Genomic DNA, 26,981 nt, shown 5'->3' on the forward strand with positions numbered 1-26,981 from the left:
ATTTAACGCCCCAAATATCGCTGTGTGCTGTATTCCTGGTGAGCATGTGACCAGTTGTGCGAGGGGTTTTTTTTCCCCGAAACATGTGTTGAGGGTAGAGGCCTCAGTAGCATGATGTTGCCATGCAATTATTTATGTCATGACGTCAGTTTATGCCTCCCTAGATGTACACCACATGGGTAACAAATCGCATTTACCTTACATACCAAGTATTGCATCTTATTTTTTCAGGTATTTAAAGTCCAAGGGAGTCATCAGTCAGAACTGCCCTCTAACCGGAGAGCGACCGTTAGATCTGATTTACATTGACATTGTTGGTTTGAAACAATTTAAAAAAGCTTCTGGTCCATTGTGGCAACAGTTCAGGTAAATATTTAATTGTTCCCACATGAATGTATAATATTTAATGTTTATGAGTTCAATAGTAAGAATATTTCCATGAGGTGAAATATAGACTGTTCCATTCAACGAGGCTATGCCGAATTGAATGGAATAGTTCATATTTCACCAAATGGAAATGTTCTTTCCATTGAACAAATAAAAACATTCAATATTTGTTTTATATAACTCATATATAAGTTCCCTTTCTTCCACTTAATTTTATAAATCACCTGGAAAACAATTTTAATTAAAAAATAAAATATCTGAATGTATATTTATTTTAAAAGCAACACCGGCACCTATCATTGGCGAGTCGAGGTGGAAACCTCACGCTATACGCTTATGGCGTCTGTCAGCGTCGCAATTGAGTGCAATAGTCCTTTTGCAGCTGGCTGCAAAAAATAGCAGAAATAATCAATAGTAATTAGCCAATCAAATGACAAGAAACTTTGTAAAACCGTTTATTTATTTATCATTTGTATGTTTATTAATTCATATTTTTGTTTGTTTGGCTCATTTGAAGTGAATGTCTGTATTAATTAGAAAGTAAATATAAGTATATTGAAAATTGGAATGGTTTGTCTATTGGAGTCCAATGTGAATGGCAGTTGAGTGTTAAAACTTGAAAACCATATTCAAGTTAGTTAGAGGCTTTCAGACTAGTCGTCTCCATCTAATCTGATGTTGCCATATATAGCCTATATGCATAAGATGCACAATGTAGAGGATGCTAGTAAAGTGATAATGGATTGTTTCTCATACATCACTTATAGTTAAGCACTCTGGGAATATAAATAACTCAATCAGTGCTCAGGTTTTTTTGAAAAACACTTCTTTCAGCCTGTTAAGAATAAATCTGAGCATTATATGCAACCCTTATAATTCAATTGTTTCACTTCAAAAATCATAAAGAAGATGAAGTGTAAACACAATATAGCAGGTGGGTTGTGAATTTTGTTATTTAATCTTAACTCTCTCCACGCTGGTGTCGGCTGCAGGCGACAAGTTTCATTTTTTTAATTAAAAATTGTACATTTGCATTACCATATTTGGAATCAGCATGAAAAATGCATTAAAATGAGTACAAACAAGCCTAGTATTGGTTTAGAGGTTCAAGAAATAGCTCTTGATATTTTGAGAAAATATTTCAAAACTTGGATGTTTTATGTTGACAGTTATGGTTGGCAATACAAGTACAACACACATTCAGATCATTTTTGAGTTAGCTGTAAAAATTCCTCAAAAACAATTCTTTTCATTTTATTTTTTACATTTCTTGTCTTATTTTTGTCCCACTCTTTTATTATTTTTCATCTCTGTTTGCTCCATTCCTCTCCTCCCTCTTTTTAAGTGCATTGAGATGTCTTTGATATGTGCTCTGTAAGCATGGTGATATCATATAGTATAGCATATAAGACCCAACCCCTTCCCCCATCCTCACTTTATCATACCCTGTATAACAAACCCACAACTCCCCCACCCCCCCACCCCCTACCCTACATAACAGTATTTTCTTCCATTCATCATAATTATATAACCTTATTTGATGTTCTTTTTCTAGGAATGACAGCTATCATACTAACATAAGTGTTTCTAGGTACAATGCTTGGTTCATAATCCACTTTGTGCACAGAGCTTTTTCACCAAGATCAACTTTGAGGAAGAATTTTACAAAAACTCTTTGCGCGATAAATTCGCTCGAGTTGGATTTTGTACAGCTCATTACTCAAGCGAATATTCACACTAACCTTACAATAAATGTTTTATCGTGAGAAGTACATCGAGTATGAATGAATTTTTATTGCAAGATAAGAGCTTGGCGAATACTTTGCCCTGAAATATTTGTGTGCGTGAAGTGGAGTATGAACCAAGCTTAACACAAGTTTTTGATATAATTCTGCTAGTTTAGCCTTGATTCAAGGCTTCAGCCTTTTTATGTTTCTTCTCTTGTTATTTCAATTCACCTTCACTCAGATATTTGCTTTTAGAATATAATAAATGGTCCAATGTATAGGCCTTTACCAATATAGGCCTTTTACATATGCTAAATTCTAAAAATAATGCTTGAATAAGTTCTGTGAACTCAAAACAAGACCAAATAAAAAAACTACCATTTATTATGACCACTTGTATTTAGGGCACTCTCAATTATTTTAAAGGTCCGTAACCCGATCGACAGCATCATCCCCCCGATTTTTTTCATTGTCGATGAGGTTTTGGTATCACAATATAGATACTATTTTTCTCATTACTATCCTGAAATTTGACGCTCCAAGTCGATGTAGTTCCGGAGAAATCATGAAACACAGCGGTTTTTACAGGTTACCAGTTGTTAGCATTTTACACGACAAGGGAATGTTGAGTACTCATAGAATGTAATAAAATAGGAAGACTTCACCCCAGTACAAAAAAAAAAAAAAAAATACATCAAATAGGCCCCCTAATGTCAAACTATAGATGGCGCTATAATGATATAAAACAAAAACAAAAATAAAGAAATACATAAGAGGCAAAATAAATAAGGAAACATGACCTATATTGTCAAGCATGATACGAGGAATATGAAAAAAATTATGAGAGCACCTCCCCCCATTAAAAAATTAGTTAAAGGTGAACCTCATTGAAAATAAAGTTATATATCAATGGAAAGCTTACGATGTCAGGATACTAAAAACTATTTTTTCCGATTTTTTTGATGGCCAATAAAGCTGAAAAATTAAAAACGAATGAATTTTTGGTCTTTTTTAATGCGCCCAAAAAAGCACCCAAATCAATCGTCTATGACCTTGGGAATGCTCGTGGCGTAAGCTCAGGGTTCGTGATCACGTGATCCTGCTCGGAAACATGTAAACAAGACTTGCTTCCTGTACTTTGCAAGCTGCCCGGCAAGTCTGATTTTCACAATAAAGCTTGAAATTAGAGGAATCTTCAAGTTGCTGGTTCCTTCTATATATATTAGAAATAATAGAATTATTGTCAACACGTACATTTTCCGTAAATTTTGACAAAATCAGTCATAACTAGCTGGGTATAATTGGGTAATTGAGTTTGAATTTCGCGCTGGGATCAATTCCATGCGCAAATGCTTGCTGCTGCCGTTCATGTCATGGACTGAATAAACATGATCGAATAACAAATTAAATAATTTCATGAAAGTTCATCTGTGTTGTAATGGTATAAATCATGATTTTGATTTAAGCTCTTTGATTCAAAAACAAGGAATTAATTCCTACCTCGGAAATTTCAGATGGTACCCCATCTTTCATCAGCAAGTGAGTATCGCCTGATACAGTCACTCACTCGCTGATGAAAGATGGAGTACCATCTGAAAATCAGGTAGAATTAATTCCTTGTGTTTGGATCAAAAGTTTAAATCAAAATCAAAATTAAATACTTGTTTGTGACATTCCCTATTCTTGATTCATTTTAAAATATCTGATTAAAAAAAATATCGTCGTGCAGTAATAAAAAAATTAATAAAAAAAGCCGCCCGATTTCATCAAATCCAGCCCATATAAACTTGGTTTTCATATTTAGCGCATTATGTAATACATTCTTTCCACAAAATCACGATTGAAAGAAACAGATATTTTATTATAAAATAAATACAATTTGGGCTTGATAGACCATTATTTGATGGAATTCTGAAATCTGAATAAAATTAAAATATTGTCACTTGTGTCACGATTCTTTAATGATAGTACAATCAGTATACGGTACTGAAAAGTGAACCATTCATGTTTTATGGATTACCGCACATGATGCGTAAATTGCTGCTCAAGAAATTGAAGGGACTCGACACTGTGGTTCCAGGGTTTATGCACAAACACAGCGACTCGCTTGCTTGCGTGTGTTTCAGCAGATTTGATCAATCGTTATCTTATATTTGGAACATTTACAGGAATAAATTTTGCTGATGAAGTAGCAATAAGTTGGAAATATCAGAATGTGAATATAAAATCGGTCATTTTGTCTGCAAGTACAGTACAGTCGCGGATACTGAACACTCGGCGCGGGACTCGGCGACTGAGTCTCAGTCAGTCACGCACTGAGTTCATCCCGTATGTATCTCACGAGTTCGCCTATCATACATGACCGGTTGTAAAGCTAAGAAATAATCAAAAAATCATGTACATGTACCTTATTCTATTCCTTCATTTTCTCATTGTGATAAGTTCATCTCAACTTGGTGTGACGATCTGAACTGGTAGCACTAGCAGTTATTTTTTGCAATCTGTTTTCATTCCGGTTCTTCGGCGAATGTTTGCTCTTCGTGCTTTGACTGTAATATTCCCTATGCATATCAGTGATATCGTGGATGGCCTGGCCTATCCCAAATCACCCCGGCCAGCACTTTTCCCATTTGTTAATCCACACACTAATCAGGAACTTCATTCTTGATTTGATCATGATGTTTCCTTCATGTTATTCTTATTTTATTGAAGATATTTTTCATGTAAAGTAAGTTGACAATGACTGAATTCGTGCATTGGCCCGATGCATGCCACAGTAATGCATGGACATTGTGTTTACAATCAAACCGGAAGTAACTGTGTGTCCCCGAAGCTGACGTCATCAACGAAAAGCGCCCAATTTGAACGATTTCGTTTTGTAATTTCGGGGGGTGCCAATATCCAATCTTTGCATGGAGATTATGTCTAGCCTGGTACGTTAGGCAAATAAAAAATATTCTTTTCTGCTTCCTGACATCATAAGCTTTCCATTGATATATAACTTTATTTTCAATGAGGTTCACCTTTAAAAAATAAAACAAAGAAAAATCATAAATATGTGAAAATGTGCATCATATAGCTAAAAATCAAGAAATAATTAAGCGAAGTAAATACAGCATGGGCTATCTTGTCAAGAATGATAATGAGCGCAGTGATATGTAATGTTTTTTAAGATTAATCAGTATGAATAGAGGGTATAAAAGTGTACAGGGGCGAGCCGGTTTTCAGTGCCAAGGCGAACACTTCCTGTTTCCACCGGGACATGCGCTCGGCCGTTGTTTCGGGATGCCTGACCAGAATGCAATTCACGCAGCGTACCAGTGTATTGGCTTGCTAATATGCTAATTATTCACATTTATGCTGAAATTGTTCCTGTTTTCTCACATAGATTGATAAAGGGGACAATATTTGACATTGTATGTAAGTTTGAAGAGAATCCATATCCTAAACCGATAGGGTTACCCCCCTTTAAGCCTTGCGGATTTAGTGATTTTATATAAGCTGTGCCTATCTGCAATCTAATAAAAAATAATATACAAACCTACATTTGTAGTATTAACACTTACTACACACTGTGCACTTGTGGCACTGCAAATTTCATTTATAAAATAAGTTCCAGTAAATCCTGGTGATAAATTGATAGGTACAGCTGAACATGAAATCTCTAAGCCTTAAATTGAAAACACCCTAGATAAAAGTATTTGTCACACATAGGCGGTAAAGGGCTGTGAGGTAACTTAGCATGTCATCCCCTGGTTTACTTGATGTATTGTCTTAACTTGCTGAATAGCATTGTGTTGTGTTATTCTACCTTTGCTAGTATAATTCTTTACTTTTTTCTTGGTAAAATTTGGGTATTTCCTAACTTTGAACACAGCCATCTTAATTATAAGAGTTTGTGTGCTATAAAATTAGCTATTGAACTGTATTTATGCTGCTGGATATTGTCCTCTTTGGCTGTGCCACTGTCACTAAAAGTCATTTTGACAACACACAGAATGGAAACATCTCACAAGTGCACTCTTTTATATGCAGCTTGCACATTCTTGAAAAAAAAATCCCTTACGTTTTACATACATTTTGATTTTGATGTTTAATCACATGAAGAGCAATAATGGACATGAAAGCATAATAAAAATGACATGTAGCTGTCAAACAAAATGGATCACAAGATGCAATTATTGTAAAGTAGAGAGAAATGGTGTGATTCCAGAGGAAAGAGATAAATTGTGACATGATCTGGTCCATGGGGGCCAAAGGCGGCAAATTTGAAACTGAGATAATGATAAAAATATTGAGTAAAAAACAATAAAATACATAAGAAAATAGACATCAAAAAACTTCATAACTTTAGAACCAAGTATGCTAGACCTTTGGTGTTTTCAGTAAATGATAGCCTATTAAAATTATGTATAATGTAATAATTACAGTAACTCAATTTTCAAAAATGCCTCCATGGACCAGATTGTGTCAAAATTACAAAAACATGCTAAAATATGTAAAGAAGGTACATGTGGTGTCATAATAACTACCTCAGTTTTCTAACATTTACTCGGTTTCATTTCATTTCAGCTGTATGTTGAGAGTCATTGATACATTTGGGACAGAACCAGCTTACAATTTAGATACGTATGTTAAGAGACATGGTACCAAGTCTAATTGGGGGAAATGGAACTTAGTACCCAGACAGTTCTTCACCTTGTTTCGTAAGTAGTTTGTTACAGGTTAAAACCACCAGATCTTTATCTGCAGATGCAGCTAATATTTATACTTTGGAGTAATCCTTGGCTGTTAGAATACTAGTATGTGATATGTTCAAGAAATTCATTGTAACTGTATGTGTACACTAAATCATGCAAGTCCTATGTGATAGATAAATTGTATACAAGTTGCACAAGTGATTTAGGACTATGTGTCCATTTGTGTATGCTCTAGTATACTAGTACAGTTACAATAAATTTTGCCAATCCACCCTGAAAAACATGAGTATCTCATTAAAATAGGACAGGAGAAAAACATGTACTTACCTTGTTGTCCTTTTGTTCCATGGAGAAACACCTAATAGGACCAGATTATGACAAATATCCGTACCCAGGCTTTAAAAGCATATATCGTTTCTGCATACAGACAAATACTATTTTACTATAAACCATGCCTATATAACCTATGAGGTGTGTTACCATCTTTGCCAAGTATGGGCAGTGACCGTGACAAAAACATAATTGCCCCATAAAATATGTGGTAACGTCTATTTGAGAAATTAAATCTATTGAGATTTGTCTATTTAAGAAATGCTACAGTGGAAACTTATTTACTCAAAACCTGTTAACACAAAAATTTTGATGACACAAAATGTTTTGAGTATAAAGCCTAACAATTTTGTACAAACAAGGTTCTACTAACAATTTTGTACAAACAAGGTTCTACTGTACCATGTCTTTCAGGAATATCTGGAAAGAAATTGCTAAGAATAATTCAAGACAAGTATAACCTGTTTTGACATTGATTTTTTACCAAATTTGATTTTATGTCTCTTTTTTACTGTGTAGCTCACACGCCAGACAATTCCTTCATGGGATTTGTTGTAGAGAATACCAAAATGGATGAAGAATCTACCCATTCAGCAAACAGAGGCAACACAGCACTTGTGTATGGCAAGAGAGCTTACATGTGGCTGGTAAGACAAATAGGAATATGTAAAGGCTGAAGCTGGTTATCGGGACCTAATATTTTATTAAGTGATCATGATATCACACTTGACATCAGAAGGACCTATACGGTTCAACTGGCTGTGTTTGCAACACTTAAGGTCCGTTCATACTACCACCGCATTTGCGATGCGTTGCTTTGCGATGCGGTGTGTTGGCGCACTGCATCGTACTGCAAACTACTGCATTGCGATATCGCAATAAAGTTAAATACATTTTAACCTGGAAATGCGACGAGTTGCATTGAGTTGCGGCAAAAAGTAATCGATGTATCGGCATCGCAAAGCAACACATCGCAAATGCGGTGGTAGTATGAACGGACCTTTAGGCACAACGTCTAATTTGGTATATATTGCTATCTGTGCCCCGGTAGGTACCAGTGGCTCTTTCTATCGTACCCTGAACATTTGCATATAGTGCTTACATTTTGCATTTAAATAACAACCAATAACACTATGTAAATTGTAATTATTTTACTTAATACAATGTATTATATCTGCAGGGTATGATAGAAAGACTCATCATTATCATACCACTAATGGAAACTTCAAAGAACACCGCGAACCGAATATATTTTCGTATCTGGTCAGTGAGTGCTCTCTAGTCAGGGAGAGCATATTGCGTAAGCACGTATGCACATATAAAGGCGATTTGTGTATACTGGGCATTTAAAATGCATGTGGTACATTATACGTGGAACAGGCATCTATATAATTGTTTTTCCTTTTTTGTAACAATTAGAATGCTCAAAAAACTTAACTTAGTGGTATGATTTGTTATTAGGTTCAGCGTCGGTATGGTACAGGAAATTATTGTGCACTCGGTGTCATACTTGGTTCAGCCTTCGTCTTCATCCAGTATGACACTTCGCACACAATAATTTCCATGGATGTGATGAAAATCACTGTGCACATAAGCAGACAAACAAAACCATATATGTATAAGTATATGTGGTGGACATGACCACTAGCATATCACTCTCTTGAGATCATCATAAATTTCTCATGGTTGAAATAAGGAGTGGTTCTTTGCCGGTGGAGGTAAGCTGTGAAAAACTAGCCAAATGTTTATTAATTTCATTAGCAACAGCTCTACCGGAATGTATATAATAGTAGCATTACACTCTTGATATTAGCAAGGTGATGCATATCTTTATGCCACCTGCCTGGATCAGCTTTATGGATCTGGCTTAGTTTAGATATGTCGTCGAAATTTTTTAGCTGTTTTTTATATCCCTGATGACTTTATATCTGTGGCCCAAAGTTCTTTGTCACCACTAGCCAATGCTCTATATCAGGGCACTTCTTGACACGATCCGTCATCCAAGGCTTATCGTTCGGATGTAACTTGAATGTATTGGATGGGAAATGTGTGTCAATACCCCAAGAAAGCACCATATTATCAACATTATATACATCATGCTATGAATGGCTTTGAAGCCATGTGCCAAATTCTCTCAGATTAGAGTCTTATATTGGTTGTACAGTTATTATGCTTTTCGAAAGCTGGCAGCCAGGTGATACAGTTATGATCACTTTGACCTATTGGAGAGCTCACTTAGGACAACCATACAAATGGGACTTTTGAAATAATCAGAACAAGAGTAGCATTGTCAGTAGGTGAATCAGTCACCTGCACCAGCTGGTTGCATAAACAAAGATGTGCCCTGTGTGTTTCCCACCCTACCCAGCTGAAGGGGAGGCACCCAGACTGTGGTATGTAGTAACCCCCTGAGCACTACCTGCCGATCTAATATTGCCTCTGATTGGTCAATTACATGATATCTTCACTTTAATCACCAATCCGAATGGAGTTTTGCAAATAATTTACCCCAATGTTTTTGTGTGGGGAAATTATTCTAACAATGTTGCTGATTGGTCCAATTGATAATGAAAACTTCTTTTTGGCCAATCGGCAGGTAGTTCTCATGGGGTTAAGATATAATATCAGACAAAAATATTAAACAGTTTAACACCCATCTCGCATCACAGTAGTGTTTCTATTTTTCATATCACCAAGCACCGCCGTTGAAGGCTTAGCGCTAGCCGAAAGCTAAGGTAAAAAACTGGTTGGTTTTGAACTGTTTAATATAAGTATTCACCGTATCTCTTTTAGTAGATGCAACCAGCATGTTTTACAGCACACTGTGGAATTGTTAGTGGACATTTTGGGTACTACTATCAGACTAATAACATTTCACATTGATTTTTCTTTTCTTCCACAGGATCGCTCAAAGTACTTGAACACTATAAGGGGAAAGTATGAAATCCATGCCACTGTATCAGTAAACAAGAGTGTGCCAAATGAAATCAAAGCTGTCCCATCGTATGTTAACAACCATGGCATATTAAGCGGTGAGGAAGTACAGAAGCTACTACAAAAAACAAAGGTAATAAACAAAGTTAGATTTACCCTATTGGCAATACCATTCAAATCGTTGGCCTCTAAGAACTATTTTGATTGGTTGCAAAGAGGGATATATTATTTATTGAGCCAATCAGAGGTATCATTAATCAACTGCTCTGTGCCAGAAGTGGGTAAGTACAAAATATAGTTGTCATGTGTAGGAGCCATGGTAGATGAGTACAATATACTGTGTGTAAATTGCCAAATGTTCACAGGATAGCTATTGCACTTACCCACTTTTGGCACTGAGCAGTCGAATTATGTAATAAGAGTAGTCGGTAGGACTGAAGGAGATTAAGTTTAAAATTTCTGAGAAATATAAAAATTCTACTTTGATTGATCACTGAAGAGATGATTTTGTCAGAGAGCATACTTTAGAAGCTGTAAGCTGTTAGCTTATCTTGTGGTTGGTACCTGGAAGTTTATAATAAAAGACAGAGATAAAAAAATTTTATCGCGTCTGATGTCACTGTCAATTACGATCCTTGATTGGTTTACACAGGTTAATAGCGCGTAAAAGGAAGGCCGATTTATTGAGTGCCGATCGGAGAAAAGGAATAGCAGAACATGGTGCCTTCGCGAAAGAAAGTTTCCTACTGTAAAGACCTAACTTTTGAGATGGTTTGTATGTTTGAAGGTGCAAAATTAACAATAAGGCGCCTGGTTATACCACCGCGTTCAGCAAGTCATCATCACGACACTTGTAAACAAAAACCGTGCTCGAGTTTGATTGAGAGATGACGTCAGACACAATAAATTCTTTTTATCTTTGTCTTTCATTACAACAGAACTCTCCACTGGTTTCCACTCCATAAGCACAATCTATTCAAGACTATAAGTCTCAGAATGGATTTATACAGGTCTGCATTCATTGATGAGGTGACAGCCAGTGAAAAAAATCACTGACCATTCCGGATTTGAGCCTGGGACCTTCGTTACATCTCTTCGCAGCCTCTTAAGTTCTACCTCTTTGGCCCTATTGCAGACTCTGCATGAAGCTTGCATGTATTGGATAATTTGCAATCCTAGATTTTTGTGTATTGCTGCCCCTAAGATTGGATCAAGCTTGCTGAGTCTGTAAGGAGTGCTCAAATAGTGCAGTGCTTTAAATCTCAAACCTTCCTGTTTGATTGTATTTTGATTATGCAGATTGTGAATTGTACTGAGGTTGATTTCATTGTAGGGCCATTAATAAATCCAATGTTTTATTCATAGGATGTGGATTGTCTTATGAAAGACATGCACCAATAGAACCTATAGCTAAGTTCTTAGTATTTCTTCACCTGAACCTCCATTTAACTTATTTATATATACAGGGAAAGAAGAATTACGCATCGCACACTAGTACAATTAAACATGAATTTACAAATGGAAACATAACATGCATAGGCAGATATACCAGAGTAAAAACTAAGGACATACCTGCCTGTGCGGGGACTTGAACCCCAGACCTCTCGCATTTGTCGGGCGAGCGCTTTACCGCTGAGCTACACAGACTATCCCTGATAAACAGGACCCAAGTCTGGTACTCATGGATATGAGCAATCCGGGTAAACAGTACAAACAACACATTACATACCAGTGTATGCGATCAATTAATGATGCTTACTCGCCAGGCTAATATAATCATACAAACAAGGGAAGAGGCTTACGCATCATACACTGGAACTTAGAAACATTCAAACACCTCAAACTAGCGCACGAGATCAAATTAATGATGCTTAATCGTTATTCTTAATATATCAATATACAGGGGAAAGAAGAATTACGCATCGCACACTAGCACAATTAAACATTAATTTACAAATGGAAGCATGACATGCATAGGCAGGTATACCAGAGTAAAAACGCTGGACATACCTGCCGGTGCAGGGACATGAACCCCAGACCTCTCGCTTGTTGCTTATACGAGGGGGTATCCAAAAGTTTTTGACATCACCCAGAAGTGAAAGAGCTATATCGATGAAATTTTGTCAGTGTAATCACTGGTCCTTATGTACATTACGGTCCAAAAATGGTCTCATAAGTATGTTTACTTTCTTTACAGGTGGCGCTAGATGGGCAGTAGGTGCATAACCTTTTCATGATAAGATCCTCCACTTTCTCTGATGGAGGTCCACTTCTTGGCTCATCTGTGAGGGACATGTGGCCAGTTTGGAAATTCCTTTTTCAAAAAGCAACAGTGCCATATGATGGGCAATCATCACCGAGGATAGCTTTCATTTCATCATAGATTTTCTGAGCATTATAGGCCTAACCCTTCAAATGCAGGAACTGAATCATGCTGCGTGCCTCAATTTTCACCATCTTGCAGGTTATGCGCCTACTGCCCATCTAGCGCCAGCTGTAAAGAAAGTAAACATACTTATGAGACCATTTTTGGACCATAATGTACATAAGGACCAGTAATTACACGGACAAAATTTCATCGATATAGCTCCTTCACTTCTGGGTGATGTCAAAAACTTTTGGATACCCCCTTATATATTTATATACCTAATAAAATGAATATTAAATCTGTTCTTCTAGACTTACTATTTTTGATTATTTGTATACCTGTTATATTTCAGTTATTCATAGGTCTTGGGTTTCCTTATGAAGGACCTGCACCATTAGAAGCTATAGCAAATGGCTGTATATTTCTCAACCCTAAGTTTGATCCACCAAAGAATTCCCAAAATACCAAGTTCTTTAACGGGAAACCAACTCAGAGAGAGGTAAGATGACGATTCTCATATTATATAGTAATACTGAGCCAGGGTGAAGCTTTCTGGACATAGCGGTATGCAAACTGCTATTTTACACTCAAGTAATGATGTTGCTAAGAAAAAAAATTTTTTAGTTTTTTCCAGACAAAATCGGCGAAAATCAGACTTTTTTCTCAAAATACCATGAAAAAAAGTCGGGAATTAAAAAAACAAAAAAAAAAACGCATTTCGCATTTGTTTTAAAATTTCTCGTGAGCTTTGAGACAAACCTTTTTTTTTTTGCCTAATCAAACGTTGTTGATAAATAAAGTGCTATCTGAAGTAAGCAACTGGTATAAGCAAACAAACTTTATGTAAATGCAAGTAAAACTAATCACATGATTATGGGTACCCCTATAATGGCTTCGATAGAAAACTATTAAGACAGTTATACATTACAAGAAAACAGATATTATTTTAGATGACACAAAGTTGCAAAGTGTAGCTGAAACCAATTTTTTTTGGGTGTAATTAACAATGAAAATCTCACATGTAAAAGTCATATCAACGGTATCTCAAAAACAATTTCACGCAATATTGGCATGATAAACAAGCTAAAAATTGTTCATGCCTAGGCATGTTTTGCACACGCTTTATTGTACGCTTGTTTTGCCTTATATTAATTATGGATTACTTACATGGGGGAATGCTTGTAAAACATATCCACCAAAAAAATGTTGACAACGTAAAGAAAGCAGCAAGTTTAAAAAAACTTGTTCCCATTTATAAAAGGTAACTATTTAACTTCAAAATCAATTAAAAACATTTTGAGAAGTGTTATGTATCTCATATGCAGATGCGGTATTCGTTTATGTGTCATAGAACCACCATTAAGGGCATTTGCTTATTCTTGCCTATATCTTATAGGCCTACATGTTTTATAATATTAATTACATGAATAGTGATGCTATTGTATCTTACTGAAAATATAATATTTTGTTGAAAATAAAGTATTTATTTGCTGTAAGTGATGTTTAAACTGGGACCAAGTTTCAAAAAAGTGAGCAGAGGTGGGGCTTTTTTAAACTTGCTGCTTTCTTTACATTGTCAATGTTTTTTGGTGGATTTCTTTTCTTTTTATGAATGTAGACAAGCTTGAAAGTCATGTAGTTATCATGTTACAGAGTAGTCCATGAATAAAACAAGTCGAAAAATGAATAATTAATAAGGAGGTAGCCATGAATAAAATGAAAAATACAACTAATAAGCATACAAAATTTTAACATAAGGTCCATATTGTGCTGATAGTCTGTGACCTATAAGCTATGGGGAAAGGAAATAAAAACCAAAACATCACAAAGAAAATGCAGTTGGCGCAGCGGTTGTTCCCTCCCCTTGCACAACTGAGGGCCCAGGTTCAAGCCCTGGCCATGCCCAAGGACTGTATGTGCACTTGGTTTATCCCGATTCCTTGCTCGCTCTCACAGGTTTTCTCCGGGATCTCCGGTTTCCTCCTGCTTTCAAAAAATCAGTGATTAGTTGTTTGGTAATCAAAAACTTCCTTCACCCAATGGAATTTGGCGAGCTGCAATGATATATTTGGTGGATGTTACAATCTAAGTGCAGATAGGTTTGCACCAGGTTCGGCTGCAACTTGCCTAGTTGATGTGATGTGATTGTGATGATTCACTATGGCAGCGAAACTACAGTGCTTTGAATCCTCCAAGATCTGGAAAAAGGCGCTATATAAATCCGAAATTTAATTTAATTTTAATTTTAATTAATATACTGGTTCTATGCAACAAAGCACTCACAGTGGTTGTATGTGTTTGATTTTCTGTTCGTTTGTGACACCAAAAACATTAATAATGCATCCAAAGATGGGAACCTGGAAGAAAACAGTGTTTTAAGGATGAATATGCTGCAGAATGGAGTTTTTTGTGAAGAATAGGAAAGACATTCACAGAGCAAGATGCACAACATGTGATTTGTAGAGAAGGTGCAAATTTACAAAAATACGGTTTTGAGGGGCTAAATGCAGTTTTTTGGTTGTCCGAGTACGGAAAACTAGATTTCAAAGTTGGCATGTATGCACCATATGGCGCTGAAATTTGTTGCTCTGTTCCGTATTTTGTTACCACTTCCCAGTTAAGTTTATAGTGCTTAGTTAAACTCTATCTTTTAACCAGTATTATCTGTTTTATGGGGCAATCCAAGTAATTTTGATCAAACTATTAAGAACCAAATGAGCCAGATGCAAGGATTTCATCAATAGTGCCGTTAGTTACTGGGCAAGATGATGATGACAATCAGATTGAGTCACATATTTTAAGCATATATGTTGGTGTTTTTTATTGTGTCTAACCACCCTTGTAAGAAGTGATGGATTTAAGAAGTGATGGATGGTTTAAAGAGTGCCCTCTGTTGGTGGAGTTTCAGTTTTATTTCATCCATTCAATTATTATACATGTAAACATAATACATGGAGTACTTACATTGATGCAAAAGTTGGCTAGGTTCATATTGACATTTTGTCATACAATAGTGTTCAACAACCACTGGAAAAAATTATAATTTAAGATACCCTCCTTGCTTGTAGGCCTATACGTGCATAAAGTGTTTAATGTCATGCAGCATCTGATGCCACATTAGGCCCTATTATTTTATTTTAATGTAAATTGTTTTTGTTCAAAATTGATTTTGGACTTGTGAAATGTAACGCATATTCAAATTCAAAAATATCAAATAATCACAATTCAAATAATTTTCCTGCCAATCTTGACTGGGCATGAGATTCTTGTGGTGTGTGTTATTGTGTTTTTTAAAAAAGCCTCATATTATCACTACAAGACTTACAGTACTATGAATGAAATATTATTTGAATTTCCTGTATACATATAAGATGTTATCAGGCCCATAACAAGGATTTGTTTTGGTGGGTTGATTTTGAAAAAGTGGACTTTCTTTTTTCAAAATTTTGAACTTTTTTGACCAAAAGGCATAAAAAGCCCCCCCTTGGTTACAGGCCTGGATGTTATAATAGAAATATCTCTTGTTTTATTCAAAAAATAATCAAAATACTCATTATTGTAGCTTTAGTGTAAGATGCATAAGATTCAAAGGTGCATAGGGTTTGATATCTTTGCTTGTTGACTGTACACTATGATCAACTTGAAATAAGCGATAATTATTAGTTGTTGTTTTTTTGTTGCTGCAACATTAATAAAGTCCCAACTTACACCTATATAAATTCACCAAAGCATGCATCAATCAAGTTAATGCACAAAACACAGTTCATGTTGGTGCTGTGCCCACCTGTATACGCAATGTATATCAATCCACAATGTTATGAGTCCCGCCTATTACAAGCTGATCAGAGTATAGTAGTGTCATCTTGTGAAACAAACAATATACTTGCTAAAGTGTCCTCTGTTGTTTAGCCATCATTGGTTGCATGTATCTTTATGAAGCAAGTATCTTGAGGACCTGTGGGATGGGTATTATTTGAGTCCAGAAAACTGGTGCTTGTCTTTTAGTGTTTTTGTGTCCCACAAATGGGCAATTTTCAGGATTTTTAAAGGTTCATTTCCTAGACCCCTGCATAATGAACATGGAAAACTAATTTATTTTTTATAAAGATATCTCATTATTTAGTCTACATGATCTGTGTACTTTGTAAATTGTATAGTCACTCATAACTTATGAACAATTCATCTGTGGTCATTTTCTATGTACTTGTTTTGAACAGTCAGGTCCACGGTTTATTTGGACACAGTGCATATGTCATCATATAATTTTTTTAATGAATACCACTTTCGTTTGATACGAGAAAGAAAAAGCTATACAAATACCTTTTGAGGCTTTGATTATTTGAGATATAATCCTAGGGATTATACACGTGGGTTGAGCTGCTGTAATGTGGCCAAAATAGACTAAACTGTTGTTTTGCATAAACTCAAGCCTCAAAGCATGTTTGACTGTAAATGTCAAAAATGATCAGATAACTGATAATGAACTACCTTTATTACTTGTGATCACTCTTCTAATCCTGTCAAATGGCACTTCCAAAGGCCAACAAGCAAGCGTGTAATGATAAAGTAAGAAATGACCTTGCAATTTGACCATCTTAAATAAAGTAAGTAGTATTAAAATACCTCTATTTGTCATAATTGATAGTTATCTATACATAAGTATTCTCTCTCAAGTATTCTGAGAATCGATGTGCCTCTTAGGAAAGGGTGTTTATAAAATAAGACACAAAGTACCTTTTTAAAGTTTATTAGTTTGTGTCTTATTTATAATAAACTTTTTTAAAGAATTATGCTGTTTTTCTAGCAAGAAATTTAATAACTAACAGACTGACAGACTGACTGACAATGCAATACAAATAAGAGTATATAGAAAGCAAAATTTAAACTTCTGAGCTACTCAAATTTGGTACACTCACCGGAGCGCTTTCAGTGGTCGACTGGCGTCTTCAGCAGATGTTATTGCTCTGACGATTTGTTGTTGCTAAGATGACATTAAACAAGAAGATGTTTTGGCGCCCCTTGGTTCTGAGGGGTCAGGAGGTTGTCCCAGACAGGGTCAATGTCCAACCCTTTGTTTTGTTTGACCTCATCTACACCTGTGACATCATCGAAGGTGTCTCAACAACATCACTAGCGACAACAAATATTTTTATATCCGCTGAAGATGCTGGTTGACCCAGTGAAGGTGCTCTGGTGAGCGTTCCAAATTCAGGTAACATAGAAGTTTAATTTCTATTTACATTTATCACAAAGTTAGAATATACATCATTAAAGTATGAGTATGTTTGAATTCATTGCTTAAGGGGGTACTACACCCCTCAATATATTTGTGTCTATTTTTGCATTTTTCTCAAAAACTAATACACACTGGTAACAAAAGTTATGTATATTATAGGGCAAGGAATCAATTACTACACTGGAATTTCAGTGATCCCAAGACAAGCGATTCGTTATTTATGATAAGAAATATGGTACCGCTAGGATGTAGCTCATTTCCTATCATATATACTGAACTGCTTGTCTTGAGTCACTGAAATTTCAGTGTAGTATTTGGATTCCTTGCCCCAATAATATACCTAACTTTTGTTACCAGTGTGTTATTATTTTGTGAGAAAAATGCAAAAATAGTCACAAATTTACCACAGGGGTGTAGTACCCCCTTAACACTTTGAATTCATTGCTTAACACCTATACAAAGAGTTTCCATTGTTATGATGATAAGCAAACAGTGATGACTTTGCTGATTTCCTTTATGATGAAATTAAATACACTAGAAAACAACTTAGTCTCCTCTGCGCACTCCACATAAACCGTCTGCTGATAACAACATGACAAGTCTTTTATGATTGGCTGAAATCCACAGTGTCATCAAGCATGACTTTAAACAAGGCTTCCAATACATCAGTCAACTAATGTCTAAAGAATCTTTTGTGCACTTTTAAAGTTTGTTTGGTTTATGATTGGCCAAAAAATGAGACTCGTGTAATGAAAGAAAGAGATAAAAAGACTAAATCGCATCTTACGTCATCTGTCAATCAAACGGTTTGTTTACAAGTGTCGTGATGATATGAATTGCTGAACGTGGCGGTAAAACGGACGCCTTATTGTTAATTTTGTACCTTCAAACTTGCAAACCATCTCAAAAGTTAGGTCTTTATAGTAGGAAACTTTCTTTCCCAAAGGCATCATGTCAACAATGCCTAGAAAAGTTGCTTTTTGCCTTGTAAAAGTACATAATTTTTCGCCATTTTCTGCTATTCTTTTTCTCCGATTGGCACCAGATAAATCGACCTTCCTTTTACGCGCTATTAACCAATCAGGATCGCAGGGAATTTGATTATAACATCTGTATTGATATAGAATGGCATGAAAACGGTTGGGTGCAGCACCCACGCTAGTTGTGCATTGCATAATGTGTGACTGGCACATGCTTTTGTGAATTTACGCAAGCATGAGTTGAGACATAATTGATGCGCAGTAACAAAAAACAAATAATTTTCACCAATTATAAGCCAAACAAACTTTAGTTCAGTAATCCAATGAGCTGTTTCTTGCTCATAATTTTGCTGTTCCAGTAAACAAAGTTTGTTTAAACATCTTGGAGAGGGAACTATAAAACCAACCCTTTTGAGTTTATGGATCTCACAAATATCTGAGTTGAATAAGAAAGTATTATATGCTAACATGTCGTCACAGGTCAAACAGGAAATGGTCAAAAAACTAAATCAACCCAAAGCAGGGAAGAAAGAGATATTATATCTGTCTTCCTTGCCCAAAGCAATGATATCAGCAGTAGTAATTATTGACAGTAGTCTTCTATCTAATAAACAGGAAATGGCAGGAATGACACCTTTAGGTGCAAACTGTTTAAAACAGTCATATAAATTAAAAGGTTATAAGTGACAGTACTTTGTCTTATTCTATTGATTATCATTTAATTCAACTTGAATTTACAATAATAAACTTTTATGCCATATATATATTTGGAAAAAAGTCCAAGAAGTATTTTATTCTATTGATTTATTAGTTAATTAAACTTGGATTTCCAATAATTAACTTTTTATGCCATATATATTTTTGGAGAAAAGTTCAAGATCTTAAAATAAAGGTTATAAACCAAATTAGAAAGCCTGGACAATATACTTTGTCTTATTCCATTGATTTGTTGTTTAATTAAACTTGATTTTACAATAATAAACTTTTAACTTTATGCCAGTATTACTTTTTGGAGAAAAGTTCAAGATCTTAAAAATAAATGATATAAACTGATTTAGAAATTCTAAATGCACTGGACCCAAACAAAAAAACATAAGGGGGGTCTCTCTTTTTCGTGGTAACGTCTTCTTTATATCGAGGATGATCATTGTGGCAAAAGCAGACAGTAACATAATTCAAGTGAAATATTTATTAGAAAGTGTGTGTGTCAAAGGCTACTATTTTGTATTGTTAATGCATGTTTCTTTTACTTGTTTTTATGGGCCCACTACTTTTGTTTGGTTTTATGGGCCGTAAAATAGCAAAGAAAACAAATCCTGTAATGAACTCGTATAAAGGCAAAGAAAAGAGACTGTAGTTGGCCCATAAAAAAGTAAAGAAAAGATACCATGGGCCAGTAGAGGAAGAAAAGAGACCTTAGTGAGCATGTATAAAAAAATCTTAATAAGTAAAGTTGGCCCATATAGTAAAGCAAACAAAGGATGCCTTGATTATAAAGTATCATTTTTTACTTTTTTACGGGCCCCTGAGGTCCCTTTTCTTTGCTTTACAAGCCTGTAGTTAAGCATGTTTTCTTTATTTTTTACAGGCCCCTTAGGACCCAAGGCCCAGGGATAACACACCCCTTACCCCACCCCCTCATGCGCATATTTTGGGGGGCTTTAGCGCCAGCCCCCGGGTCAAAGTAGGGGCGGCAAAAAAGGGCGGCGGAAGAAGAAGGGCGGCAAAAACAGGGCGGCAAAAACGAAGGGCTGCAAAACTAATTAGCAAATAAAAAAGGGCGCAAAAAATTGAAAAAGCATAACAATTTTTGAAAAAGGTTGCTTTTAGGCGCTAGCACCTAAAATCCTTTTTTTTTTTTTTATAGCTCTTCAATTTTTCAAACGGCAAAGAAAAAAATTGGGTCAACCTTTTCGGGCTGTTAAAGAAGGGGCGGCAAAATTGTTTCTTCTTCAGCCCCCCGGGGTTGGGGCGGCCACGGTACGCCACTGCCCCTTGTTGGCAGCACTGATTTCAAGATAGCTCTTATTTGTTTGTTTATAACTAAATGTCTACAAATTTGTTTGTTGTCTTCAAATGTCTTCATGAAAATTCGCCTGATGCACCTATATAAACTAAACTATTAGGAAACTTTGAACCAATCACACGATTTGCGATCAAAATCACTTCTCTTTGAAAACAAATCAAGACATTAATAGAATAACAGGTCTGTCACAATGACAGCACCATGTTTATGGAATTCAGTACTATAACATGTTAAATCTTCCAAAATTGTGCTGCTTTTAAAATGGCACTTAAAATACATTTGATGAGTACTGCCAATACAATTATGATGAACATTATGATTTTATAAGTTTTCATGTATTGGTTAATGGTTTTATCATTATATCTACTAAGATTGTAATTTTATAATATTATTTCTTTAATTATAATTTGTATTGCACCTTGTGCATCTTTGTTTTGATAGTATGTATGCATTGTAAATCTCATTCATTCATTATTTGTTTTATCACAGTTAACATCCCAGCACCCTTATGCTGAAAACTTCATCGGCAAACCACATGTGTGGACAGTAGATGTAGATAACACAGATGCCTTAGAAAAAGCACTGGATGAAATACTAGAAATTGATGAACTAAAGCCACATCTACCGTATGAATTCACTTGTGAAGGCATGCTCCAAAGACTTAATGTATATGTTGAAAACCAAGTAAGTGAAAATACTCTATTTAAAGATTGGCTTTTTTTCTAAATCCTTGAGATGATAGGAATACTTTAATTGGTATTATTTTAAACAAAATTTGAGCAAGTTGGAAATTTGACCCTATGTTGACCTTTGATTGACCATACATGCTTAGATCCATGTTAACTTTGGAAATATCTTGAATTTGTTTTTCTTTTGGACCATCTAAGGAACCTAAAAATGTTGGTTTGGGTAAGTCCTAGGGGTGGAAAGCCAGTGGGCTTGACAACTCTTATACCATTGGAGTCAAGTCCATCAACAAAACTGATTATTCAACTGATTAAGGTTGTAGCTTCAACAACCACAATTTTCAGATGAAAACATTTGTGTTGTGAACAAAGGTTTAACCTTCATATATTTGAATACCAGCACAGATGAACATTAATGCTAGCAAAAACAAATATGTGTCTGTTTTATTTGAGTTGATCTTGTTTGGGTTTTATGAGAATGAGTTTACCAGTTAGGTATTGACTTTGAAAGTAAGAAAGAATAGTAGGCTTAATTGATAAAAATTTCTTATATGAACTTAAATAGACATACAAATATATTTCATGATGTTGTCTCTTTCTATCTTTTGCTAGGATTTTTGTACACAGCCTTTTAGTTGGCCACCCAAATCAGCTATGCAGATAAGAATAGCAGAGACTGGTCAGTCCTGTAAAGACAGGTGTCGAGATGATGGTAAGTGTACATATGTGGGGGTGTGTTTGTGGGAGTTGGCAACATACATGATCCAAAAATAATTCATTTAAGTAATCATAAGTATGACTTAAAATTGTTGAAACCCGTTCATTCCAGAACATCAATTTATTCTTTGTATTGTACCATTGTTTTATTATTAGGTAAGATATACTAAGCTAATTTTGACAAACTTCAGAAGCAAGCCATTCAAACAGTTTCCAATAGCTGTTACAGGTCTGATCTATTCACACTGAGTTGGGTCTATTTATGTATAAATATTCTATATATCAATTGTTCCTGCAATAGGCCCCTTTTTTTCATAAATAACTATTGTCTTCTAACAGTTGGGTTATGCATGTTTAAAAAAATGTTTGAAATTTTGTAGAGAAATTGTAGTTGCTCTGGTTTATTAAAAAAGGGTTATATTAATTTGAATCTTTTGGTTTCCTGTTTTGCAGATCTAATATGTGAGCCTGGATTTTTCAAGTACCTAAATACCAAAGAAACCTTGGAAAGGTAGGTCAACAGTTGACCTCATTGGTCAATGTTTTGGGTTAAGGACTGAGAAATGTATGTGTTAAAAATGTGTTAGATTTATTACCAGAATCTGCACAGTTGTGTCCAAATTAACCATTTGACTGTGCTTGTTTTGAACACCTATTATTAGAACAGCAGAGTGTGATAATGACAGTGTAGGACACAGACGTCCTGTCACAACTTCACAGTAGGATACGGGCACAAATAGGAAGTCGCACAATCGTGCAGGAATTTTTTCATTTTCATTAGTCCAACACGATTCGAACACTACATGTATACAACCCCCACACAAGAGATATGTCACACAAATTAAACTTTGATGTGTGGGAGTTATTTCAACCACCTCAATCCGGAAGTATAAGTTAAGAAAAGTTATACCTTCTCATGATTACGCATTATATCTTGGCCTTGATATTTAAGCACTTATAAATTTCATCTATGGTGACTCATCCATAATCCGCAAAAGTAATACTTTGTTTTTTAATAAAGGATTGTTCTTAGATAGCAAGTGCATCTATTTTTGCCAATTTGTAAATATTAATTGTTTGTCATGAGAAGCCCCATACCTTGAGGCTGGCTAGGCAGGATCAATAACAGGCAGTGACCATTGCTCACTAAGATCCTTAATTAACTCTCTTTATGCGGGTGTCGACTGCAGACGACATGTTTCAAAATTTGTTTAAAAATTCAAAAATGTCAGAAATGTACATTTTCATGACCATATTTGGAATCAGCATGAAAAATGCATTAAAATGAGTACAAACAAACCTAGTATTGGTTCAGTAGTTCTTAAGATAGCTCTTGATATTTTGAGAAAATATTTCAAAACTTCAACTTCTTCCGTTGAAACGGATGGCTAGCACGCAAAGCATTAAGATATCATAAACCAAAGGGCCATTGACCATAACTAATTTGATCACATATTAGCGTTGTTTTATTTTTTGTTGTTGCTATTATTAAGAGAATTGAAATTGATGAAGTACAGTTTGGTGTCAAGGTAAAGAATATCTTGAGCATTAGGAGTGAGAACTTTTGGTATTAAATGTGTATCAACGATCATGCTACCTGGTGTTATGATGCCTTGTTCTTTTGAAAAGAAATTATTAGCCTACTAATTAAGCAGAGGCCAAATATTTTAAAATAAAAATGGATATGCATTAATCCCCCACTTTTTTTTCTGATTGTAAAAAAAAAAAGAAAAAAAATCATCAAAATGTAGAAGAAAAAACTACTGGGGTAAAATATGAATTTTCAAAGCTATACACATGGTTTCCTGAGACAAAATTTTTTTTTTTTTTCAAATGATGTAATGAAAAAGGAAAAAACATTTTAAAGTTCAAAATATTTAATTCATATTTATTAGGTAAGTATACAGTTATAATATGATAGGAAATACATTTTGCTATGCCGAAGGTCTGCTATGTCGAATATGAAATAAGGTTTGCTATGTCACTCTAACCCTAGCCTTAACCCGTAACCCTAAACCATGCCCTAACCCTAGGTACTCGACCTTATTTACTAGTGTTGAGTCACATATAAGTCATATTTCAATTTTATAGAAATATGCAACAGATCTTTAAAAAAACACCTTTCATAAATCTATTTATATGTGACTTTGTTGTTGTTATTGCAGGGAGTATGGGTTAACTTGCCAAGGTGTAGAAGCTGTTGAAGACATCCATGCCCCATCTGTACGAGGTGCTGCCAAGTACTGCTACCTACAAGTCCATGATCTGCTATTTAGCTGTGCAGGTGGTAAACCAGATGTGGATAGGTTATGTCCATGTAGGGATTACATTAAAGAACAAGTAGCACTTTGTAAGAATTGCGTGTATTGATGACCAAAAATTGTGTTGTGTGACTTGTGTGATTGTTTTCTTTTTATATAAAATATGCAAAATATAGTACTTTCTGTTTTTATGATAAGTTTGAGATTTTTACTTTGGGTAAAGCAAAGTTTGAATGTGGTATTCTTGAGTACTAATGCAGATGTACTCTTTTTCAACAGGTATTCAAGCTAGGTTAATCCCCAACAAATCCTAATGTTAACCTATTAACCTAACCCTTTACCCTATCTCCTTAGCTGCTTTTTGGCGAAGGGAATGAAAAGAAAGAAAAAAGAAAGAAGATGAAGAGAAAAGTTGTTTTCGCTGCCATGGTTTTGCAGAAGACCAGGGATAGCAAGCCACTAGTGTCATCATTGCCCCCTCAATGGGCTATTCCATTTAAAATCCACAGGACCCCTGTGGAAGATTTAGCTTAAGTCTTCCACAAAGAGAGTATGAGTTTTGAATAGAATAGACAGTTGGGTAACTTATATTTGAAATACTCACCTCCAGTTGTGGAGGGTATCAGTACTAAGCCATAACACAGACGTATATAGTATGGGTTTCAAAATGATTAACCCTAACCAATTACATTTGAAAAACATACTCCCCCTGTGGAAGATATTTCCAAAATCTTCCACAGGGGTAGTGTGGATTTTAAATGGAATAGCACAATGTTGCAGTCGCTTTGTAGAATAATATTTTGTAGTACTCAGTATGGTTAGGGTTAATTAAGGCCTGATGAAGAAAAAGTTTGCCTTATTAACCCCAGCTCTCTATCTGCTTTTTGATAAAGGGAAAGGATGGAAGGAAGGAAGAAAAAAATAGAATGTGTGCAGAAAAGTTGTTTTCTGCATTAGTGTTAAAGCACCAATGATTACATAATCAGATCCTGTGTAATCTTTGGTGTTACAGTTGCTTAGTGGAGTAGTATTTTATAGTACAGAGTACGGTTAAAGCACCATAAACTCCCACCCTTGCCCAAGAAGTACTCTGTGCATCTTTCTGTAGAGCTGTTTTAGTGCAAAATTTCTTTCTGGTGCTGTTTGAAAATTGTATCTTCTTTTGTTTGTTTGTTGATGACATCAACTTACTATTGTGATTTACTATCAAAGTTTTTATGCAATCTAAAAAAATATTTGTATCCAAATGATGATTTGTAAAGTTTTGCTTGTATTTGTTTTGATTTGCCATTTTTGTCTGTGTGTTATCTGGTTCTTTATATACATTTTTATTTTGATGTAGCAGCCCCCCCAGCAAACTAGGTTCTAGAAAAATTAAACGATATATGAAAAACACTTACAGCAACATTTGAAACTGTTGTCAAAATGTTATTGTAAAATATATTTTGGCAAACATTTTTGCAAAATAATTTGTCAACACTTAAATAACATGTTTTTGAATGTTATCAAAGCCGCCGGACAAAGCGTTTTATACACTTTATATAACCCAACATTCAATTGTTTTCTGTAAAATGCTTCTTGTTTGCTGGGCCTATATAAATGCATTTTTGTATGCATGTTGACAAATTCTGTGTTTTGATAGTTTATGTGATGAGGCAATCAAAATATGTTTGATATCATTATAGTTTGATTTTTATGTATCAGATTTGCCATACTGAGCTGCTAGAGAACCCACATGCGTAATGTACCATTAAGATGATATTATGTAACAAAATGTGCCAGGTGTATAGGTTTGTGAAATGCCACTTTTTACCTTATTTCATTGATGATCCTGAGCAACTTATTTACAGATTGGTGCTCTCAGACCTGTAGCCAGGATTTTATCGTGGGGGTGTGCAGATTTTCCAAATGCAGACCTTTTCAAGAGAAATCTTCATTCTGACCATAAGCAGACCTTAACCTCCTCTTCAAGTGACTTTTTGAGCCTATGTTTTAGACAAATTTCGAAGAAAGTTCATAATTTGGGGTATATTTGTCTAAAATTCTGTCATTTTTGGTACAATATTGCTATTTGTTACAGACAAAGCAGACCTTTTGCCTGTTTATGGGGTGTTACACCCACACCCCTGGCTATGGGTAGGGACAGGCGATTTGGCGGAAAAAATAGCTTAATTGCGTGGAACTTTTTTTTTTTCAGTGCAAATCCTGTATCCCTGTCCATAGGAAAAAAATAGCTAATTGCGCGGGAAAAAAGTTCCGCGCAAATCGCTTGTCCTTGGCTATGGGTCTAGGTGCTCTAGTTATCAAATTCACTTAAAATGCCACTGTTTACTGTGTAAAATATATCAACTGTTTCTTATGCTAAAAGTTATGTCAAAATACCTTATTTTAAGTTGAATGGTAACTGTTTATGATTTTATATTATGTTGCAATATGCAGGAGATTGAAGTTCGATGATTGAAGTTGATTAGGCCAAACAAATAAAAATAATGTCTCAAAGTGCCCACATACATTTGTTTTTTCTTAATGCTTCCATTTTAGCTGAAACAGCAAATTCATTTTTTATTTCCTTTTTTTTTTAGTTTAGTATTTTGTCATAAAATCATGAATTTCTGAGGTGGAAGAAAAT

General features: G+C 35.2%; 1 protein-coding gene across 2 annotated transcripts in view; it reads left to right on the forward strand.

The window, feature by feature from the left end:
- LOC140153289 (alpha-1,6-mannosylglycoprotein 6-beta-N-acetylglucosaminyltransferase A-like) overlaps positions 1-26,494 on the forward strand; it is a 99,571-nt gene extending 73,077 nt beyond the window's left edge. For both annotated transcript variants that reach the window (XM_072175998.1, XM_072175999.1), the window contains 9 exons: positions 232-366; positions 6,687-6,820; positions 7,664-7,791; positions 10,047-10,211; positions 12,799-12,945; positions 21,178-21,372; positions 21,987-22,086; positions 22,545-22,602; positions 24,257-26,494. In XM_072175998.1, the coding sequence (XP_072032099.1) occupies positions 232-366; positions 6,687-6,820; positions 7,664-7,791; positions 10,047-10,211; positions 12,799-12,945; positions 21,178-21,372; positions 21,987-22,086; positions 22,545-22,602; positions 24,257-24,461 (1,267 nt within the window). In that variant the 3' untranslated portion in view covers positions 24,462-26,494. The remainder of the gene's footprint in view (positions 1-231; positions 367-6,686; positions 6,821-7,663; positions 7,792-10,046; positions 10,212-12,798; positions 12,946-21,177; positions 21,373-21,986; positions 22,087-22,544; positions 22,603-24,256) is intronic.
- Positions 26,495-26,981: the final 487 nt, after the last annotated feature.

This window comes from Amphiura filiformis, chromosome 5 (assembly GCF_039555335.1).
Source record: "Amphiura filiformis chromosome 5, Afil_fr2py, whole genome shotgun sequence".
Taxonomy (NCBI): domain Eukaryota; kingdom Metazoa; phylum Echinodermata; class Ophiuroidea; order Amphilepidida; family Amphiuridae; genus Amphiura; species Amphiura filiformis.